An 18,849-nucleotide genomic window follows, 5' to 3' on the forward strand; every position below is an offset into this window, starting at 1 on the left:
ATCTCCCTGCTCCAGTTTATTAAATACTGTGTGTGTGTGTGTGTGTGTGTGTGTATGTGAGAGAGAGAGAGAGAGAGAGAGAGAGAGAGAGAGTGTGCTGGGTGTGGTTCGTGTGTCGCTGTCAGGCTCTCCTAAGAGCTTCTTAGCAGGGAGGATTTTGGTGGTGAGGATAATAACAGCCTCTTTCATTTCAGAAGCCATGGTGAGATTCATAACTCTGGAGCTGGATCTACAGCTAGAAAAAAGCCAGTAAATATGACTAACGTTTCCTTTAATTTTGAGTAAACATTATAGGGAATGGCAAATAAAATCTAAAGAGGATTTAAAACTTAAAACGTAGGCACGTTTTAGCACACTGAGACGCAGACCGACTTAAGGTTTTGTCGCCACCTTTGGCAAAACGATGGTACTGCATGCAGATTTAGATTTAGTATAATTTGTATCTTTGTGCAATCTACATCGCATAATTTGAATATTTTCAGGAAGATAAGGAAAAAATAAGAAGAACCTTTAAGAACAAGATCTATGTACTGTAAAATGAATATTGCACATGAGTTTAGCGTGTAGAGGATGATTCGTAAACCAATGATAAAGAGAATGATTTGAAACAGAAGTCGGCTTTTCATAGAATAAAAATGAATATCTTCTAAGGGTCGTCTTGTCTCGCTATCAGAGCAAAATACTGGTTAAAATAGCCCTTAAAACTTCCTTACCCCTTTAAAAGGGGGTTCTTTAAGAGTTTGTCAGTAAAAACAATGGATATACATATACATATAGAACCATGGACATTCAAAGACCAAGTTTCATTGCATGATTAAATGGTTCTATAACAATAATAATAACAACAAAAACAACAGAAACCTAAACAACTAAAATTAATATTTTTTTTAGTATTTGGTGTTGGTCCAGTTCCAGATAGATATTAGGCACATGGTCCAGAATTGGGCCAGATGCTGGACTGCTGTGTATGGTTTGTGTGTATAACTCTTCTTTATGTTTAAGGGCCAGGTTCAGGTGTGAATGTTGTGGCCCAACAATATGGATGAATGAAGAGGGCCACAGCACAATTAAGTTGTGGCAGATTCGTGCTCGGTTGATTTACACCACAGTATTTTTGGGCCATGTCTGGCATAAGTATATAAATATAACAATATATATAAATGCAGGTCAATATAAAACAAAAAAAGATTCTAGAAACCCTGTTTACATTAACCAAATCAGAAAAAAACATTTTGTCACAATGTTAAAGCAGCAGGTTTTCATGTTTAATAAGGAGGCAATTTAGCAACGGCAGCTGCACCTTCAGATGAGCTAATGCTAAAGCTAACAGTGCAGTCAGAGCAATGTTAGATGCTGAGGAGGACTGATTGTCTTTTACAGGAGATTTTTCAGCAAACTAATTAAACAGTATAAAAAAGCCATGAGTTCATTAATATTCATCTTTACACAAACAGTGCTGTTTAATCTGACTGATTATCACGCTTTCAGCAGCTAAGTTAGGAAAAGCTACTTAGCTAAATGATCTTAACATCTTATTTATAGTTAGACTTCATATTCATAGCAGATAAAGTTTAGCTCTCCTAAGAGTTGTCTGTTAACAATTTTGACACTGAGCTGGTCCTCCGTATAATTAAATCCAAAGCTTCTTTAGCTTCAAGGATGAACTAAAAACAGCTGCACCCTCCAGATGATCAGGATAGCATGTGTCAGGCATTACATGCATACAACACTTTTCAATTATTGCCAAGTGTAATCATTCTGACTAAATTACAGCCTGTGTCGTTCTCACTGCAGGTTTGGTTTGAAGAGTTCTGTGGACATTTTTTCTTCTCGTGAGAGAGGAAGTCGTATGTAGAGATGACAGTGATTGGCTGAGAGGCGTGTCAAAGTCAATTTTGGTAACAGTTCTGGGAACCGAGCCCTTTAACTGTCCCTTTGATGTGTTTTGATTTGTCTTTCTGAACTGCTCAAAAGGAAGAATGAAAAAATAATCCAGTGAATAATTCACTGCATCTCTTTAACATTAATTGAAAAAACACTGTTCCTCATCCGGTTCCTTAGTATAGTGTTGGGGAGCCGATTCCAAAAGAATTGATTCTTCAACTCCAACAAGAGTGGAAGTTGGGGTCGACTCTTGGCCAACGATTCTAGGAGTCGAAATGCTTGGAATCGACTTTTCAACTGTTTTAGTTTACCTTTATTTTACGTTACTACAACAAAACTGATGAGCTGAGGATTCTTATGAGATGAGTAATGCTTTTATCCAGTTAGAAGCATCACATAATGTGTTATCATTTATAAATTTACCTTTTTTCACATTGAAAAATCCATGTTTCCAGCTTGTAAATACAGCGTTCACGTGCACTCATCTCATAAATACAATATTTCCAAGACCACTTGAAGGTGGCAATAGTTTGAGTAGTGTGAGTTCGCTTAATTGCCAGGCTTTAAAGTAGCAACATGTAAGACTGACAGCAAGCATTTAAAGTGTGTACTGCAGCCCAAATTCAGAACACTGTAAAGAGTTGTCGCGCCCTCCTCCCCAGACTTTTAGCTCACATGGGTTGCCAGTTTAAGAACACTGAACCTACACGAACAAGCGCAAGATAAGCGCAACGTTAAACTTTGACAAGTGACAAGAGTCATAAGCTGTAAGTGGACCACAGTGTATTAATGCGAGTACTCAAATGTTGAAATTACTGAAAATGACCATCCCAACTAGTAGCTGTGATAAATTAGTTAAGGTTAGCTTAGCTGAAGCTGAGAAATTCAGCCAACTTGACATCAGTCTTAAAGTCCTTCTGAGATCTTAGCTGTCTCCATCTTTCAAATGCATCGCCAATATTTACTGGCGATTTACTACATCTCTGGTCATGGAGCTTTTAATAAGGGTACCAAGTTTTTAGGTTGGGATCCAGTAAGTTTGTTTGCGTTAACGTCTGCAGCACACTGTGTTTGCCTGCCAATTTGTTTCATATCTAGCAACCCAGGCGATTAGGATTGCAAGAATTATGAGTATAACAATAATATTTTTCACAGAAAGTTGTGGAAAAGAGGATGAAGCTGATATTGGCAGCTTCTCATTCAAATTGTCCGTTACACTTAAATGGTGCTGCATTTATTCTTTCACTGGCCAGAATCACTTAAACTAAGAGGGAAATCATTAAAGGTGGAATGGAAAGGTTGAATAAGCTGACTGATATGAAGCCAACTCATACAATGTGGAAAAGAATCTTAAGATGGTTCATTTTCTACGGAGCCCTGAAAGGGACAAAAATCTAACGCACACCAGATACTACGTGGTGAGCACTAGATACTATCAGATACTATCAGGTGACCACCAGATACTTTTTAAAAAATGTATCACGTCTGTATGTGCTGCTCATCTGTATCTGTTGCTCTACTCATAGTATCTGGTGCTCACCAGATTTTCAGCTAAAAAGTACATCACATGTCCCATCAGGGGCTCCATATATTTTTCCGAATTATGAGTACAGTAATGATTTTCTTAGTACATCACTCTGACTTTCCCTCATCCCTCACTATATGAAATAGGCTGATGATAAGAAGTGTTGAACCTGGGGAGAGAGAGAACAGGCACTAGAGATTTATGATTTGGGGGGACTAAGCCTCTACTAGGGGGGTCTGGGAGCATTCTCCCACAGGATAATTTTTTGCAATTGCTCCGAAATGTTGGTTTATTATGAAATTATAGAGCAGCGATGGGTGAACAATTGTTCGAATTTGGTCAAGTTAGCACAAACAGACACAGATTAATCAAAGATAGTAAAGCAATGCTGCCTCCTCTCTCTTAGATAAGCTCGTCCTAAACATGTTATTTAAAATACTTTAGAAATCAGTACAGTCTCAGCTGGATCAATCAGAAAGAGTGATTTTGTTCTGTAGTTGTGCTTTCATGTTTAATAACCTAGTTATGTTCCACGTAACCTACACTTTAAAAGAAGACGGTTCTTCAGTGGTTCTTGAATAAAAAGAAAAAAAAGAAAAAGAAAGAAAAAGAAAAGCTTTATTTAGAATCAATAGTTCTATATAAAACCATTTTGTGCATAAATTGTTCTTTGCATGGAGAAATCGTTCTTCAGATTGATGGAGAATAAGTTATGGTTCTATGTAGAACCTTTTTGAAAATGTCTCTATGAAGCACCAAAAAAATGTTCTTCTACTGTTACAAGCTTGACATTGTACATTGTAACAGTAGAAGAACGCTTTATATATATATATATATATATATATATATATAAAACACATTCTTCATCAATCTAAAGAACGACTTCGCCATGCAAAGAACCATTTAAGCATGAAATAGTTCTTTATAAAACTCATGGTTCTAAAGAAAACCATTCCCTTTACTAAAGAACCCTTGAAAAGAACAGCTTTTTCAAGAGCGTAGTTGTAGTTGCACTATAAGCATAAATTTTATTCAGTCTTAGAAATTATGATATATTAAAGGAATAACATTCCTACAAAGTCAGTATTCATTTTAACTGAAAGCTTAAAAAACACTCACTCGCTTTCTTCTTGATCACTAACCTCCATCAGATCTGCTCCTTCAGCTCTGTCAGTCTCCGTCAGCTTCTTCCTCTCCCTCTCCTCACCTGTGTTGAGTAAAATGGAATTATTTAGTAGACTTACAGGAATTTAAGGATCAGTGAGATCATTTTTTTTGCTTGAACTGGCAAAACTCTTCTCACCTGACTGGGCTTCTGTGGATCTGCCACCTCTTCCTTACCGTGTAATGTTACAGACTGAGCAATTCAGGGATATGAAACAATTCAGTAAAAACAATATATAGCTAATACTGGTCTGATTATTTAGAAACACTTCATAGAAATTTGGAGACAAATAATCTGTGAACCAGTTGACTCTTCAACTAGCTAACATTCATGATTTATGTCCTATCCCTTTTCTTTACCTCACATGAACTTAAGATAGCTCAATATCCAGCTTTATCAACCAGAATTTGCTCAAATCCATATTTTAGGTAAACATCTTTACTCTGTAACTAATTGCTGATTCTGACTGTATGTTAAATATTTAGAATAAGGCCTAATCTTTATTTTAGCTAAAATCCTGAAACAAATTAAGCAGGTCTGATATTATTGGATTACAGTTTAGGAGGTCTGATATGGTTAGATTAAATCCTATGAAGCATGATATGATTGGCTGAGTCTGCCTTATTGAGGGGGACAAAGCAGTACACAATACAGGACAGCCAACTAGAACAGATTACATTTGCATATACCAGTTTTTAAAGGTACAGTAAGAACAACAACCTATTGAATTCTAAGGGATAAAGTGGTCATGTAGAAATGAATTAAGGCTGTTTTGGTACTTTGGTACAATGAACATGAAAGTCATTAGTGGACCTCAAGGTAAAAAACATTACAAGAAAAATGTAGAATATGAGCCCTTTAATGCAATTCAGTCCAAAACTATGTAATCAAGCAGTGCTTTTATTTCAAACATAATGAAAGAACTTTTCACTGATGTTGTCCTTTTTCACTAATGTTGTCCATTTTCACTGTTGTTGTCCTTTATCCACCAAGTCGTCCTTTTTTTTCACTCATTATGTGTCGTCCACTGTTGTTGTATTTAATCTGTGTCGTTGTTTTGAACTGACTGTCTTATATCCATAGTCATGTTCATTTTTTTTTGCATCATCATCCATTGTTTACTACTGTCACCATTTTTCACTGTCACAGTTCTGTTTGTATTGTCACTGTCCCTTTTTACTGCTCTTGTTGTTCTTCCATGGCTGTATCTTCTTCCACTGTCATTGTTCTTTTTCCATTGTCATTGTATTTAGTCATGTCACTTTTCTTTATCCAGTAGTCTGTTGTCACATTGATAGGTGTTTTTTGTTGCTGTTGTTGTTGTTGTTGTTTTTTTTATTAACAGCTCTTCATAACCTGAAACATAAACCAAAAGATATGCATTAGACTCTGAAGTTTAGAAATCTTAAGAGTTTTAATCTTAATCTTCATTTCCAGTTTCCTTATGGCATGTATGTGCACCACAGTATCTCCTCAATTGTCACTAGATATTTTAGGCTTACTGCTTCTTCTCCTGGCCTCCCTGCCTAACCTGATCCTAGGCCTGATTGGTGCACTGGAACCACTCATGCTCCGTGATCTGCTGCAAACTAGGCCGCTGGGATGGGCAACACTCCAAGCACCAGCTAATCAGACTACAGCATTCTGTGCAGAGTGACAGGATTGGATGGGAGAGAGACACTTAACCACTAAATTTCAGAAGGGCTACCAGTAAAAGGATGAGTTGTAACTATATCATGAAAGGAAACTATTATAAACGTATACATTTGGGGGCATCTGGCCTCTACAGCAAAACTCTTCTAACTATTGATTATGTGATCAATTGTCCTTCTTCGGTACGTGGTTACCAAGTCAAAGGTATACCTCGTTTACCCGGATGCTCCAGTTTATCTTACCTTTAGAAAGGCCATCCTTGATGCTGAAAATCCCTGCCACGGTCTCCACATGGTAAGCAAAGGGAATGTATCCACAAACCATCCTGAACAGCAGGACACCAAGCGACCAAACTGTTGCAGGATCAGCGTGATACTTCCCGCTAACAAAAACCTCAGGAGGGCAGTACTGAAGTGTGCCTTAAGAACATAACAAAGAGAAAGAGCACAGTTAAGCACAGTAATTCATTTAACAGCTAAGTGGCTGTGGGACACTCAGTCACCTATGGCTGAAGATTCTCCACAAGGGGGAGTGTTGAAATCTTACCTGCATATCTGTCATATTCAGTTGTCTTAATCAGGTCACCGCAGCCAAAGTCAATAAGTTTGACCTCTGAGGTGTCCGTGTTGATCAGGAAGTTCTCCCCTTTCATATCCCGATGCAGGACACCTCGCGTGCTGCACTGGCTCGCTGCCGCCACTACTTGGACCATTACGGCTCGGGCCGTTTCTTCATCCAGGCAATTTCCAAGGTTTAACATGAACCTCTCCAGGTCCACACATGGGTGAGGGCGCTCCAGGATCAGGATGTATCTGTCAGGCTCGTCAAACCATTCGATTAGCTGAACTATGTTCTTGCAGACGGGAGGCTGGCTCGTTATCTGCAGCAGAGCCACTTCCACAGGAACGGCCTTGGACTCAACAGGCTGCAGGACAGTACATAGTTAGATGGTGAGGAGTGATGAACATGGGGAGAAACTCATTGGGTTGGTATGGAATTATTTTGTGTTACGTGTTAAGTAGGTGCACTTACGCTGTAGAGATATCGATCTGTTCCCCATTTGAAGACAAATTTGATGGCCACCTACACACAAACAAAACAATATTAAAATTACTTGCAGTGCAAAGAGAGAAGGGAAAATAATGACCATTAAAATGAAATCTCAGGTATGAGCTGAACCTGTAGGCCATCAGAAATGCGTCTTCCTTCATAGACAGAGCCAAAGCATCCTTCACCCAGTTTGTCTCCAACATCATAGTGGGAGTCAAAGGTTTCTATAGAAAAGAAAATTACAAATGAACATCAGCCCTCTTTAGATTATTGATCAGGGGATTACCAATCAAACTTACTGATTATGAATAATGTGGTGGAATCTACTTTCTGTGAACTCTTTTTAGATAAAAAAAACCTCTCTTAAAGTGAAGTGAAATTAAATGTTTACAGTAAGCAGTTGTCTGGCAGTTGGACTGACCTGGCTCATTGGCTCTATTTTGTCTCTCCGTCGCTTTCTTCGGCCGGTTCACTGTCCCCTTTCTCTTTTTCCCTGCAGGGGCGTCAGTGTTGGGAACCTTGCTTGTTCCCTCTTCAACACTCTGGTTACATCCCTCCATAGCTCTCTTCCTCTTTCCTCGAGGAGCTTCTAAGTACAGGATAATTTTTAATATTTAATGTTCTGCATCTGTCACTTTCCCCACAACTTGACCCCCACTAGACTTGTCAACAGACCCACCACTATAGTGATTATATCAGAATTGGTCAGTTGCAGGAAAACAAAGCATCTACGATAATACATACTGTAGAATACATTGTTACATTCTGAATGTAGAGTATTTTTCAAAAAAGTGTTCTCTAATTTCTCTAAATTACTGAGTTCCCTCCATTTTCTCTGTTTAGCAGTTTTCTTCTATCTTTTAAGTTGTTTTTTGAGTCAGTGTCCAACACTTTCCTCTTCTTCTCCCCCACCACCATTTTTGGCGGAGCATTAGCTCTTTTTAAGCAATTTTATTTTTTTTCAGCGATTTTTTTAGGGGTGAGTGGACTGACCTGGCTCAGTGGCTTTCTTCAGTCCCTGAGTTGTTCTCTTTGGTCGGTTCACTGCCCCCTTCCTCTTCTTCCCTGCAGGGGCGTCAGTGTTGGGAGCATTGCTTGTTCCCTCTTTGACACACTGGCTGCATCCCTCCTCAGCTCTCTTCCTCTTTCTCTGAGAAGTGTCTGAGTGCAGGATGATCATTTGAATATTTAATATTATTTCACAGAACATAAGCTAAATATATCTGTAGTAATGATAGTTCTAGGCTGATACACTACATTATATTTTATTTTGTTATTAAGGAATGCAGTGATATTGAAATGTGCTCATATTGTGCTGTGAGAAAGAAAAACTAAGAAACAAAAAACACAAAAAAATTAATACATAATAAATAAATAAACAAACTCAAAAAGGAATGTACAGAACCTGTGGCTGCAGAGTTTTGCTCCATCGTCTTCTGCTGTGTTCAATTTCTTCCACTAAACTCAATTAAAGTTTACACAAATTGGACGTGAACTGCTTTGCTGTTTGTTTCTCATCGAACTGATCAGAAATGACAGAATATGGACTTACGGAATGTTACAAGGTCACTCATCCATTGTGACATCATAATAAAGATGTTATGCTTGAATGCACATTGGCATGGTGCTTATTAACAGTATGTGTGTATATATATATATATATATATGTATATATATATAAGGAAAAAGAGAGCATAACATAGCTTCTTTTATTATTTACTTACTCTTATTTATTAGTTATTTATATTATTCATCAATTTCTATATAAAGTGTAATTTATAAAGTAAAAAAACACAAGAGGCTGTTGGTTACTGCCATTTTTTCATAGGGAATGTTGGGTCTCAAGCAGCTTTTTGCTTGTAAGAAACAGCAACAAAAAAAAAGATAAAATACATATCTTTTTAGTAAATACTTTAAGTTATTATCAATTATTATCATCATAATGTACAGTTACATTATGATGATAATAATTGATAATATGCAAAAATATTGCAGTATTTTGCAAGAAATGTAGTTCCTTTAGACTTGGGTATCTTTGCTGAGGAACCATGGGATGCTGAATGAGGACATGGACATCCAGTCTTCCCATCACTGTACATTGTGGTCATTTCATCTTTTGAACTTCATGTCCTGTAATAATTAACATATAAAGTAGCACTGTTTAATGTAAAAATCTTCATTTATAAGTACTTTTTATTCACCAAATTACCATCACAAGCACCAAGCTAACGGCGCCCCTCTTACCACACTGGGGCTGTTTAGCATGTAAGGCTTGTTGTAGCCTGTTGTTTAGCTGACCAGCCTAGTTCTAGTTAAGGAATTGAGCTGTCAGCCTCTCAGTTTAAACAAAAACGTGTTTTTACTTCATCAGTCGACTCAGTGGTTCATGTGAGCAGCATTAGACTCAATGATTAATCCATTAACAACACATTTTTTGTGACGTGGCAGTAATACAGTGTTCAGGGTTTGTGAGGTGGTTAGTGTGCATATATTGAGTGTTATACAACGGCTTCGAATGTGGCTCAGCCAATCAGATTTCAGGTCCAAAACTATCAGTTTAATAAGGTTATTTTAAGTGGTTTGTTATATAACTGTATGATTTAAGAGTCTGTGAGTTTGTGCTGTGTTAAATTTAAAAATTTGAGAACTCAATCATATTTCGGAAATAACAATCAGTTTTACAAGCACTGTTTCACTAAAACTAATGATTCATTTTTGAGCATATGCATTTATAGTGACATACACCATTTATTAGGATTTTTAGCTCCTTTCATTTCCTTTTCATATATTCAGGCCTTAATAGACACTCCAGACAGAATGTATTTTTCTGAGAGTTTGTTTGTTTCTCCACTGTCATATTCTTATGAGGTCAGGTTTAAGCAGGAGAGAAAGTGTATTGGATGAAATAATTTACTAATCCTCCTAAATCTCTTTAAATTTCTAAATGTTTTTCATCTTCATAAACAGTACACCATTTTTTTTTTCTCAGAGAAAAAAACTGTTACGGCTCCACAGCAGAACTAGACTTTTAGGTAAAATAACATAATCCTTCTTCGCTGTAAAATCGTTATAACACACAGTTCTAACACAGTTTTCACAATAAATGGTCTTAAATGCTGGAGTTAATGTAGAACTGCTAATTCACTGACCTTTAACGCTGAAGACTGACGCGCAGACTGCTGGACACACAGCAACACAGATAACGAAAAGGCGAAGAGAAAGATTTAAGAGGAACATCGATAATTTGGAGACGAATGGACTTGTTTGCATTTATAATCACTAAGCTGGTTTCCTCACACGTCCTCATTCTCCTGCTTCTCGTTCGCAGTATAATCTGGCACCTCAAGCACCATTTAAGGAAAGAAGGAAGAAGCTGATGAATGATAAACTGACTATAGCCTCGTAAAAAGTCGAACACCGATAGACATTTTACAAGAAACTCGTGGTAAAAATTTCCTGAGATGTGAGAGAAGCGGCTATAGCTGAGCTAAAGCTTAAAGCAGAGCATACTAAGTCTGTGTTTTTGTTTATATTTTAGGCTATAGTCAGTTTATCATTCACCAGCTTCTCGTTTGAGCAAATTGTCCTGTTTCATCTGTTTCTTAAATGGTGCTTGAGGTGCCAGATTGTACTGCGAACGAGAAGCAGGAGAATGAGGACGTGTGAGGAAACCAGCTTAGTGATTATAAATGCAAACAAGTCCATTCGTCTCCAAATTATCGATGTTCCTCTTAAATCTTTCTCTTCGCCTTTTCGTTATCTGTGTTGCTGTGTGTCCAGCAGTCTGCGCGTCAGTCTTCAGCGTTAAAGGTCAGTGAATTAGCAGTTCTACATTAACTCCAGCGTTTAAGATCATTTATTGTGAAAACTGTGTTAGAACTGTGTGTTATAACGATTTTACAGTAAAGGAGGATTATGTTATTTTACCTAAAAGTCTAGTTCTGCTGTGGAGCCGTAACAGCTCCGCAGCAGTGGAGAGATTATTCAGGCCTGATTCTCACCCCAAACAGAGTCAGTGGCAATGATGAGGATTTTGAGGCTAAAGTGTTACTGAAGTTTAATAAAGGACTCTGAATGTCATGTCTGTACACATCTTGTTGAAATGTTTAAATTGGAGCAGTTTTATTTCAACAGTTTGCACAAAGTTGTCTGGTTTGTATACGTTTATTTCTGTTGCTTTTTGTTAGGAAAAACCTGGAATGATTGATTTTGCCTTTACTTAGTCTAAATTTTTGTTGGATATCACGTCTTTGGTTGTGTAAGTTTGATTGTACACTTGAACTCACTTTTTGGTGATCTTTTTGTATATTTGCAGCTTTTCAATTGTATGTTTCTTTCTGGCACATGATTAAATGCAGTGTCTTGTTCACACTTTCAGTCAGGCTTGTTTGGTGTGTCAGGTGGAGATTCACCAACATTCTGAAAAATAGCTAAAAAGTAGCCACTACTTTTTTACTAAATCGTCGCTAGCTGCAAATTTTGGAAAAATATCTACAAAGTAGCCAACTACTAATTTTTCAGTAGCTATCCCAACCCTGAGTGATACTACAGCTGACGTTACAGATACGTAAACCTAATGTTTACAAAACCTGCTGTTTTCCAGCTAAAATGTAGCTACATGGCCTGATGTTTATTAAATTAAGCTGTGACTGAGCTAATAATGTTTAGGAACTCAATCTCTGATGGTGTATCAGGGTCGTTTTATGATTCAGTTCAGTAAATATATTACATATTATGTCTTTAAACTGCTCACAAAAACATTTCTGATACATCCTGCACTGCTCTGCACCCCACTTTACATGTTTTTCATGATTAGGATTCCAATAATTATTAGTATAACAGTACAAGGAAAAAAAAGACAATCAAAAACAAATAATGTTTTTCGTAGAATGTTGTGGAAAAGAGGATGAAGTTGATGCTGGCAGTTTATTTGCCAGCTCCTCATTCAAATTTTCAGTTCCACCTTAAATGATGCAGTTATTCTTGAACTGGCCAGAATCACTTAGACTGGAAAGGAAATCATTAAAGGTGGAACAGAAAGGTTGAATAAGAGGCTGACGGACACAAAGCCAACTTCAACCTCATTAAAAAAGAATTTAAAAATTGTTCCTTTTCTACAGAACCCTTAAAGCAACATGGCTCATCACACAACATCTGGTACACACTATATACTATGTGGTGAGCACCAGATACGATCAGGTGCACATATGATACTATCTGGTGAGTGCCAGATGTTGTGTGGTGAGCACCAGATACTATTTTAAAAAATGTATGGCGCCTGTAACTGCTGCTCATCTGATTCTATCAGGTCCTTACCACATAGTATCTGGTGCTCACCAGATTTTCACCTAAGAAAGTACATCACAAGTCCCATCAGGGGCTCTATATATTTTATTGAATTATGAGTACAGTAATGATTTTCTCACTTTCCTTCGTCTCTCACTATATGAAATAGGCTGACGGTAAGATGTGTTGAACCAGGGGAGAGAGAGAACAGGCACTAGAGATTTATGGTTTGGGGGGACTAAACCTTTACTGGGGGGTCTGGGAGCATTCTCCCATAGGATAATTTTTTGTAATTGCTCCAAAATGTCGGTTCATCATGAAATTATAGAGCAGCGATGGGTGAACAATTGTTCGAATTTGGTCAAGTTGGCACAAACAGACACAGATTAATCAAAGATAGTAAAGCAATGCTGCCTCCTCTCTCTTAGATAAGCACGTCCTAAACATGTTATTTAAAATACACACATTATAAATCAGTACAGTCTCAGCTGGATCAATCAGAAAGAGTGATTTTGTTCTGTAGTTGTGCTTTCATATTTAATAACCTAGTTAAGTTCCACTTAACCTACACTTTAAAAGAAGATGGTTCTTCAGCGGTTCTTGAATAAAAAGAATGGCTTTATTTAGAATCAATAGTTCTATATAAAACCATTTTGAGCATAAATTGTTCTTTGCATGGAGAAAATGTTCTTCAGATTGATGGAGAATGAGTTATGGTTCTATGTAGAACCTTTTTGAAAATGTCTCTATGAAGCACCAAATAGTGTTCTTCTATTGTTACAAGCTTGACATTGTAACAGTAGAAGAACCCTTTTTACGGAAGCATATATAACACATTCTCCATCAATCTGAAGAACCACTTCACCAAGCAAAGAACCACTTAAGCATGAAATACCTCTTTGTAGAACTTATAGTTCTAAATAGAACCAATCCCTTTACTAAAGAACCTTTGGAAAAACAGCTTTTTCAAGAGTGTAGTTGTAGTTGCACTTAAATGTTTAAGCCAGTTTTTATTTAGTTTAAGAAATGGTGATATATTAAAGGAATAACATTCCTACAAAGTCAGTATTCATTTTAACTGAAAGCTTAAAAAACACCCACTCACTTTCTTCTTGTTTACTAACCTCCATCAGTTCTGCTCCTTCAGCTCTGTCAGTCTCCTTCAGCTTCTTCCTCTCCCTCTCCTCACCTGTGTTGAGTAAAATGGAATTTTTAGTAGATTTACAGGAACTCAAGGATCAGTGAGATCATTTTTTTGCTTGAACTGGCAAAACTCTTCTCACCTGACTGGGCTTCTGTGGAGCTACCACCTCTTACTTACCCTGTAATGTTACAGACTGAGCAATTCAGGAAAATAAAACACCAGTATTAGTTGTTTATAGTAAAAACGATGTATAGCTAACACTGCTGTGATTATTTAGAAACACTTCATGGAAATATGGAAACAAATAATCTGTGAAATTTCTTAAAATTCTTAAAACAGTTGGCTCTTCAACTAGCTAAAGTTCATGCTTTATACCCTTTTCTTTACGTCGCGTGACCTTAATGTTAGCTAGTTAGTTAACAAGCAACCGGCTAAAAACTCAGCCAGCTATATTCACCATAATTTGTGCAAATGCGTATTGTAGGTCGATATCTGCACTCTGCAACTAATCGGTAATTCCAGGGCCTGAAATTCATTTCTCAAAATGGGGGGAATTTCCTCCTTAAATGTTTCACATAGGGGGGATTTTACTTTTATTTATTTAACTAGCTACAGGTCTTACCTTGTCCTGTTCTTTTTGAAAGCTTTTTGAAAGAAGGACACCGCATCCCTTTCATAAATTTAACCAGACAGCCAAATTTTGAATTAGCCAATTCGTTTTCTGCTATAAAGTAGGTGCTTTTGAGAAGCCCCTTCGTTTCCTCCTCACACTGCAACTGCGCAACTTTAGCATTAGCCATCACATCCTTTGTCGAATCTGCCTCACGCTTTCTCAGTAGGAGTTGGATCTCTGTGTGCCGGGTGACAGGCAGAAGTGACTGCTCTTGTGCCACTGAACGGCCACATCGCGGCGACATCGCAGCCTCTTTTATTAACGGCCGCCTTTTGAAGTGAATTTGTATCTTTTGAAATGAATTTGTGCTCCAGTATCTTAATTGTAAATGTTGGAAAATGGACTTTTAACTGGACAAAAGCAAGTGTTGTGGATATCGATACACTGTGAAAATGTAGTTTAATGATTCGATATCTTGTTTATTTAGCATACATTTTGTGTGAGTGTCTTAATGCAAAGTACAATGCAAAACACAGCAGTCAGTACCGTTTATTCAGTTCATGTATTTTTTTATATATTGCAAAAATATATTTCAGAAATATATTTGAAATATATATTTTTTCTCCTTATGGGAGGCTAATCTTAATATTGCTATAACTCCCTGATAGGCTGTTGTCTGCTTCTGTTTAACACTACTTGCACTCTATTTAAGGTGCTGAACTAGACAACACATTTTGTTAAACTTGACAAGCAAGGATAATTAAACATTGATATTCTGTTTTGTAGGCTTATTGCAAATCAATGGGTTTTGTATTTAAATAATAATAAAGGACAAACTTAAAATGTGTATGGAAACAATATTGACAGCAGTTCAGTTTTATTTTTCAAATTACAAGATTAAATATTTAATTGTGTAATGAACATTTCACCTTCTAGATGTTTGCGGTCCCTGTCTTATAAATTAAGAGTCCAAGTCTTTTGCATTACCTTTCCTACTTTCTTTCTTCTTTTGCTGTAATTATTTGGTAAAAAATTATTTACTACATTTATTAACATTAATAAACCATGAATATTAACATTATTAAGACATAAGTAATGTTATAAAGCAACATATTTGCTTTGATTTTACTGTAATATTTTTCACTAGTAATCATGCTGATCACTTCATACAGAATCAGAGATTATTACTGTATTAGACAGTTAAACAGCTACACAGCCTCCCACAGTTAAAGACAAACACCAAGGGGAGAGAGAGAGAGAGAGAGAGAGACAGACAGAGAGAGAGAGACAGAGAGAGAGAGGTGGGGAGGGATCAGATCAGGCCAGTCAACGACAGCGCGACACAATCACGGTCCAGAGTTGAGGAAGAACCTGTATTAGGCTTGATTGCTACCTCAGCCTTAAACGACCGTTTATTTCCAAAACAGCAGCTAAACTAGGCTGTATAAACGGGTAAACAGTAGGTTGTGGGCGACACCTGTTAACTAAAGTAGCTGACAGACACTTGTAATAAAATATACGCAACAGATTTCAAGTTTAATAAACGGAATCATTATAATAGAAAGAAGTAAACTGTAATCACGGTAACTACCTGTTTAGCTCGGATCAGCTAGCTCGGCTAATAATCCCTCAGGCTGGAGCCGAGTTGTGAGAGCGGATCTCAGCAGGTTTCGTGTTGGGTCGCTGATAATAGCGCTGTTTTCTTTAGTTCATGTTAAATGAATACAGATGACCGTTTGAATGCGGTCTGTTCCTCATGTGTGCTGTTAAGTTCTCTTCTTTCCTTCTCTAACGTTACTAAACTGGACCTCTCTGTAGTGTTTTTCCTGTCGGAGCTGCTGTTTTTTGATTGGTGAGTCTTTTAAATTCAACCGCGTGTCATTCTTACTGGTTTTTGAGCTGATACGGTCATAGTTTATTTTTAATCTGTAGCGTTATGAAAATTAAAGTAGTAAAGTAAAAGTATTTCATTAAAAATGAACACAAGTAAAAGTATGATTTAATTCTACTCCAAAAAGTAGCGTTCAAGTGAAATACTGTACTGTATTGTACAGGTAATAAATATTTCGTTTAATAGTCTGTTCAGGGGATCTTAACCTGATGTAGTAGTTATGTAGTTATATACAATGACGGCTAATACTTTGTAGCTAGGTAAGGTAGCATTCCTTAATCCGTGTAGATATTTATAATAGATTAACGTTAGCACCTTACATGAACCTGAAGTCAGCTTCTCATTTTCCAGCTTCTTGTTCGAATTTTCCCGTTCCACCTTAATTAGTGCGTCAGCCAAATTTTTATTTGAATTTTCCTGTTCCACCTTAAATGGTGCAGCTTCAGCCACCAGAAAGTGACTGCTGCACCAATTAAGGTGGAACGGGAAAACTCGAACAAGCAGCTGGCGAACAGGAAGCTTTAGTTTCGTCCTTCTTACTGTGTTTTGGGGGTTGTTTTATTTTCATGTGTATTAAGATTAAAAGTGATTCACACCGTGATGGATTTGCTGATTGTGAGGTTGTGTTTCTACCGGAGCGCTAAACACGGTTTTTGACCTCTAACTCCAACTATGAGGATTATAACAAGACAAATTTAGTAGAAAATTGGTTGAGTAATAAGGAAGTTGTGGCCGATTTAATCATGAGACTCATCATCTCTCAGTACAAGTGAATTTGTTCACAAGCGGATCTTGACCGCACCAACATGGCGGGCGCGTAGGCGTATCGCCTTAGATAGAGAACAGCAGACAACGCGGCATCTAGCTATGTATATCTGTGAGCAGCACGTTATACAGTTCACACCCTGCGGTCACAGTATATTGTGAATTCTGGAGACACAGTGGACAAGTTAAATAAAATTGCATAAATGCAAAATACTGATGATTTGAACTAAAATGTACATTCATTTGGGGAGGGCTACATGATATGAAGCCATGCACAATACAGGACAGCCAACTAATACAGAGCTCATTTGCATATATCAGTTTTAAAGGTACAGTGTCTAGGACAAGGGGCCTTTAATAGAGTTCAGGACAAAAGTATAGAATCAAGAAGTGCCTTTATTTCAAATTTAACCATTAAAATGAAATCTCAGGTATGAGCTGAACCTGTAGGCCATCAGAAATGCGTCTTCCTTCATAGACAGAGCCAAAGCATCCTTCACCCAGTTTGTCTCCAACATCATAGCGGGAGTCAAAGGTTTCTATAGAAAAGAAAATTACAAAATGAACATCAGCCCTCTTTAGATTATTGATCAGGGGATTACCAATCAAACTTACTGATTATGAATAATGTGGTAGAATCTACTTTCTAGATATTTACAACTCTTTTGGAATTAAGTGAAATTAAACGTTCATAGTATGCAGGTGTCTGGCAATTGGACAGACCTGGCTCGGTGGCTTTATTCTCTATCTCTGTTATGCTCTTGGGCTGGTTCACTGCCTCTTTCCACTTTTTCCCTGCTGGAGCGTCGGTGGTAGGAACATTGCTTGTTCCCTCTTCAGCACTCTGGCTGCATTCCTCCACAGCTCTCTTCCTCTTTGTCTGAGGAGTGTCTGAGTACAGGATGATAATTTTAAGATTTAGTGTTATTTCATAGAACATGCTGCACATATCTGTAGTACTGGGAGTTCTAGGCTGATACATTGCACTATATTCTATATTGTTTTTAAAGAGTGTAGTGATATTTAAATGTGCCTGCATTGTGCTCTCTTGTCTGTTCCTCTTTCCTTCAAGGAGCTACTAAGTACAGGACAATTACTGAATATTTAATGTTCTGGATCTGTCACTTTAAACCACAATTTGACCCCCATTGGACCTGCCAACGGACCTACCACTACAGTGACTAGATCAGAATTGTTCAGTTTTTTAGTTATTACATTCTGAATGTAGAGTATTTTTCAAAAAGTGATTCTTCAAATTTCTTATTAGTTTCCTCCATCTTCTCTGTTTCACTGTTGCTGTCCTTTGTTCACTGTCACTGTCCATTATCCACTGATTCGTCCTTTTCTCACTCCTTGTGCTTCGTCCACTGTTGTTGTAATTTATCCGTTTTTTATCAATTATACCATGTCATTGTGCTTTTTGAACTGATTGTCTTATATCCATTATCATTATCATTATGGTCCATTTTTCAGTGTCATTGTCCATTCTTTTACTGCCATTGTCCTTTTTCACTGTCACTGTGTTCCATTGCTCTTGTCATTCTTCCATGGCTGTTATCCTTTTTCCACTATCGTTATTCTTTTTCCACTCAGTCATTTGTTGCTTTTCTTTATCTAGTAGTCTGTTGTCACATTGAAAGGTTTTTTTTGTTCTTGTTGTTGTTGTTTTTTTTATTAACAGCTCTTCATAACCTGAAACATAAACCAAAAGATATGCATTAGACTCTGAAGTTTAGAAATGTTCAGAGTTTTAATCTTAATCTTCATTTCCAGTTTTCTTATAGCATGTATGTGCACCACAGTATCTCCTCAGTTGTCACTAGATATTTTAGGCTTACTGCTTCTTCTCCTAGCCTCCCTGGCTAACCTGATC

At 37.3% G+C, this 18,849-nt stretch overlaps 1 protein-coding gene across 1 annotated transcript; it reads right to left on the reverse strand.

Moving 5' to 3' along the window:
* Positions 1–4,524: 4,524 nt before the first annotated feature.
* LOC118814084 (serine/threonine-protein kinase pim-3-like) lies at positions 4,525–8,311 on the reverse strand. Its single transcript, XM_036579746.1, has 7 exons — positions 8,271–8,311; positions 7,699–7,866; positions 7,407–7,501; positions 7,260–7,310; positions 6,774–7,152; positions 6,470–6,646; positions 4,525–4,616 (listed from the first exon to the last, which is right to left on the reverse strand). The coding sequence occupies exons 2-7, from the start codon at positions 7,835–7,837 to the stop codon at positions 4,525–4,527; spliced, it is 933 nt and encodes a 310-aa protein (XP_036435639.1). The 5' UTR covers positions 7,838–7,866; positions 8,271–8,311.
* Positions 8,312–18,849: the final 10,538 nt, after the last annotated feature.

Source organism: Colossoma macropomum, unplaced genomic scaffold (assembly GCF_904425465.1).
Source record: "Colossoma macropomum unplaced genomic scaffold, Colossoma_macropomum, whole genome shotgun sequence".
Taxonomy (NCBI): domain Eukaryota; kingdom Metazoa; phylum Chordata; class Actinopteri; order Characiformes; family Serrasalmidae; genus Colossoma; species Colossoma macropomum.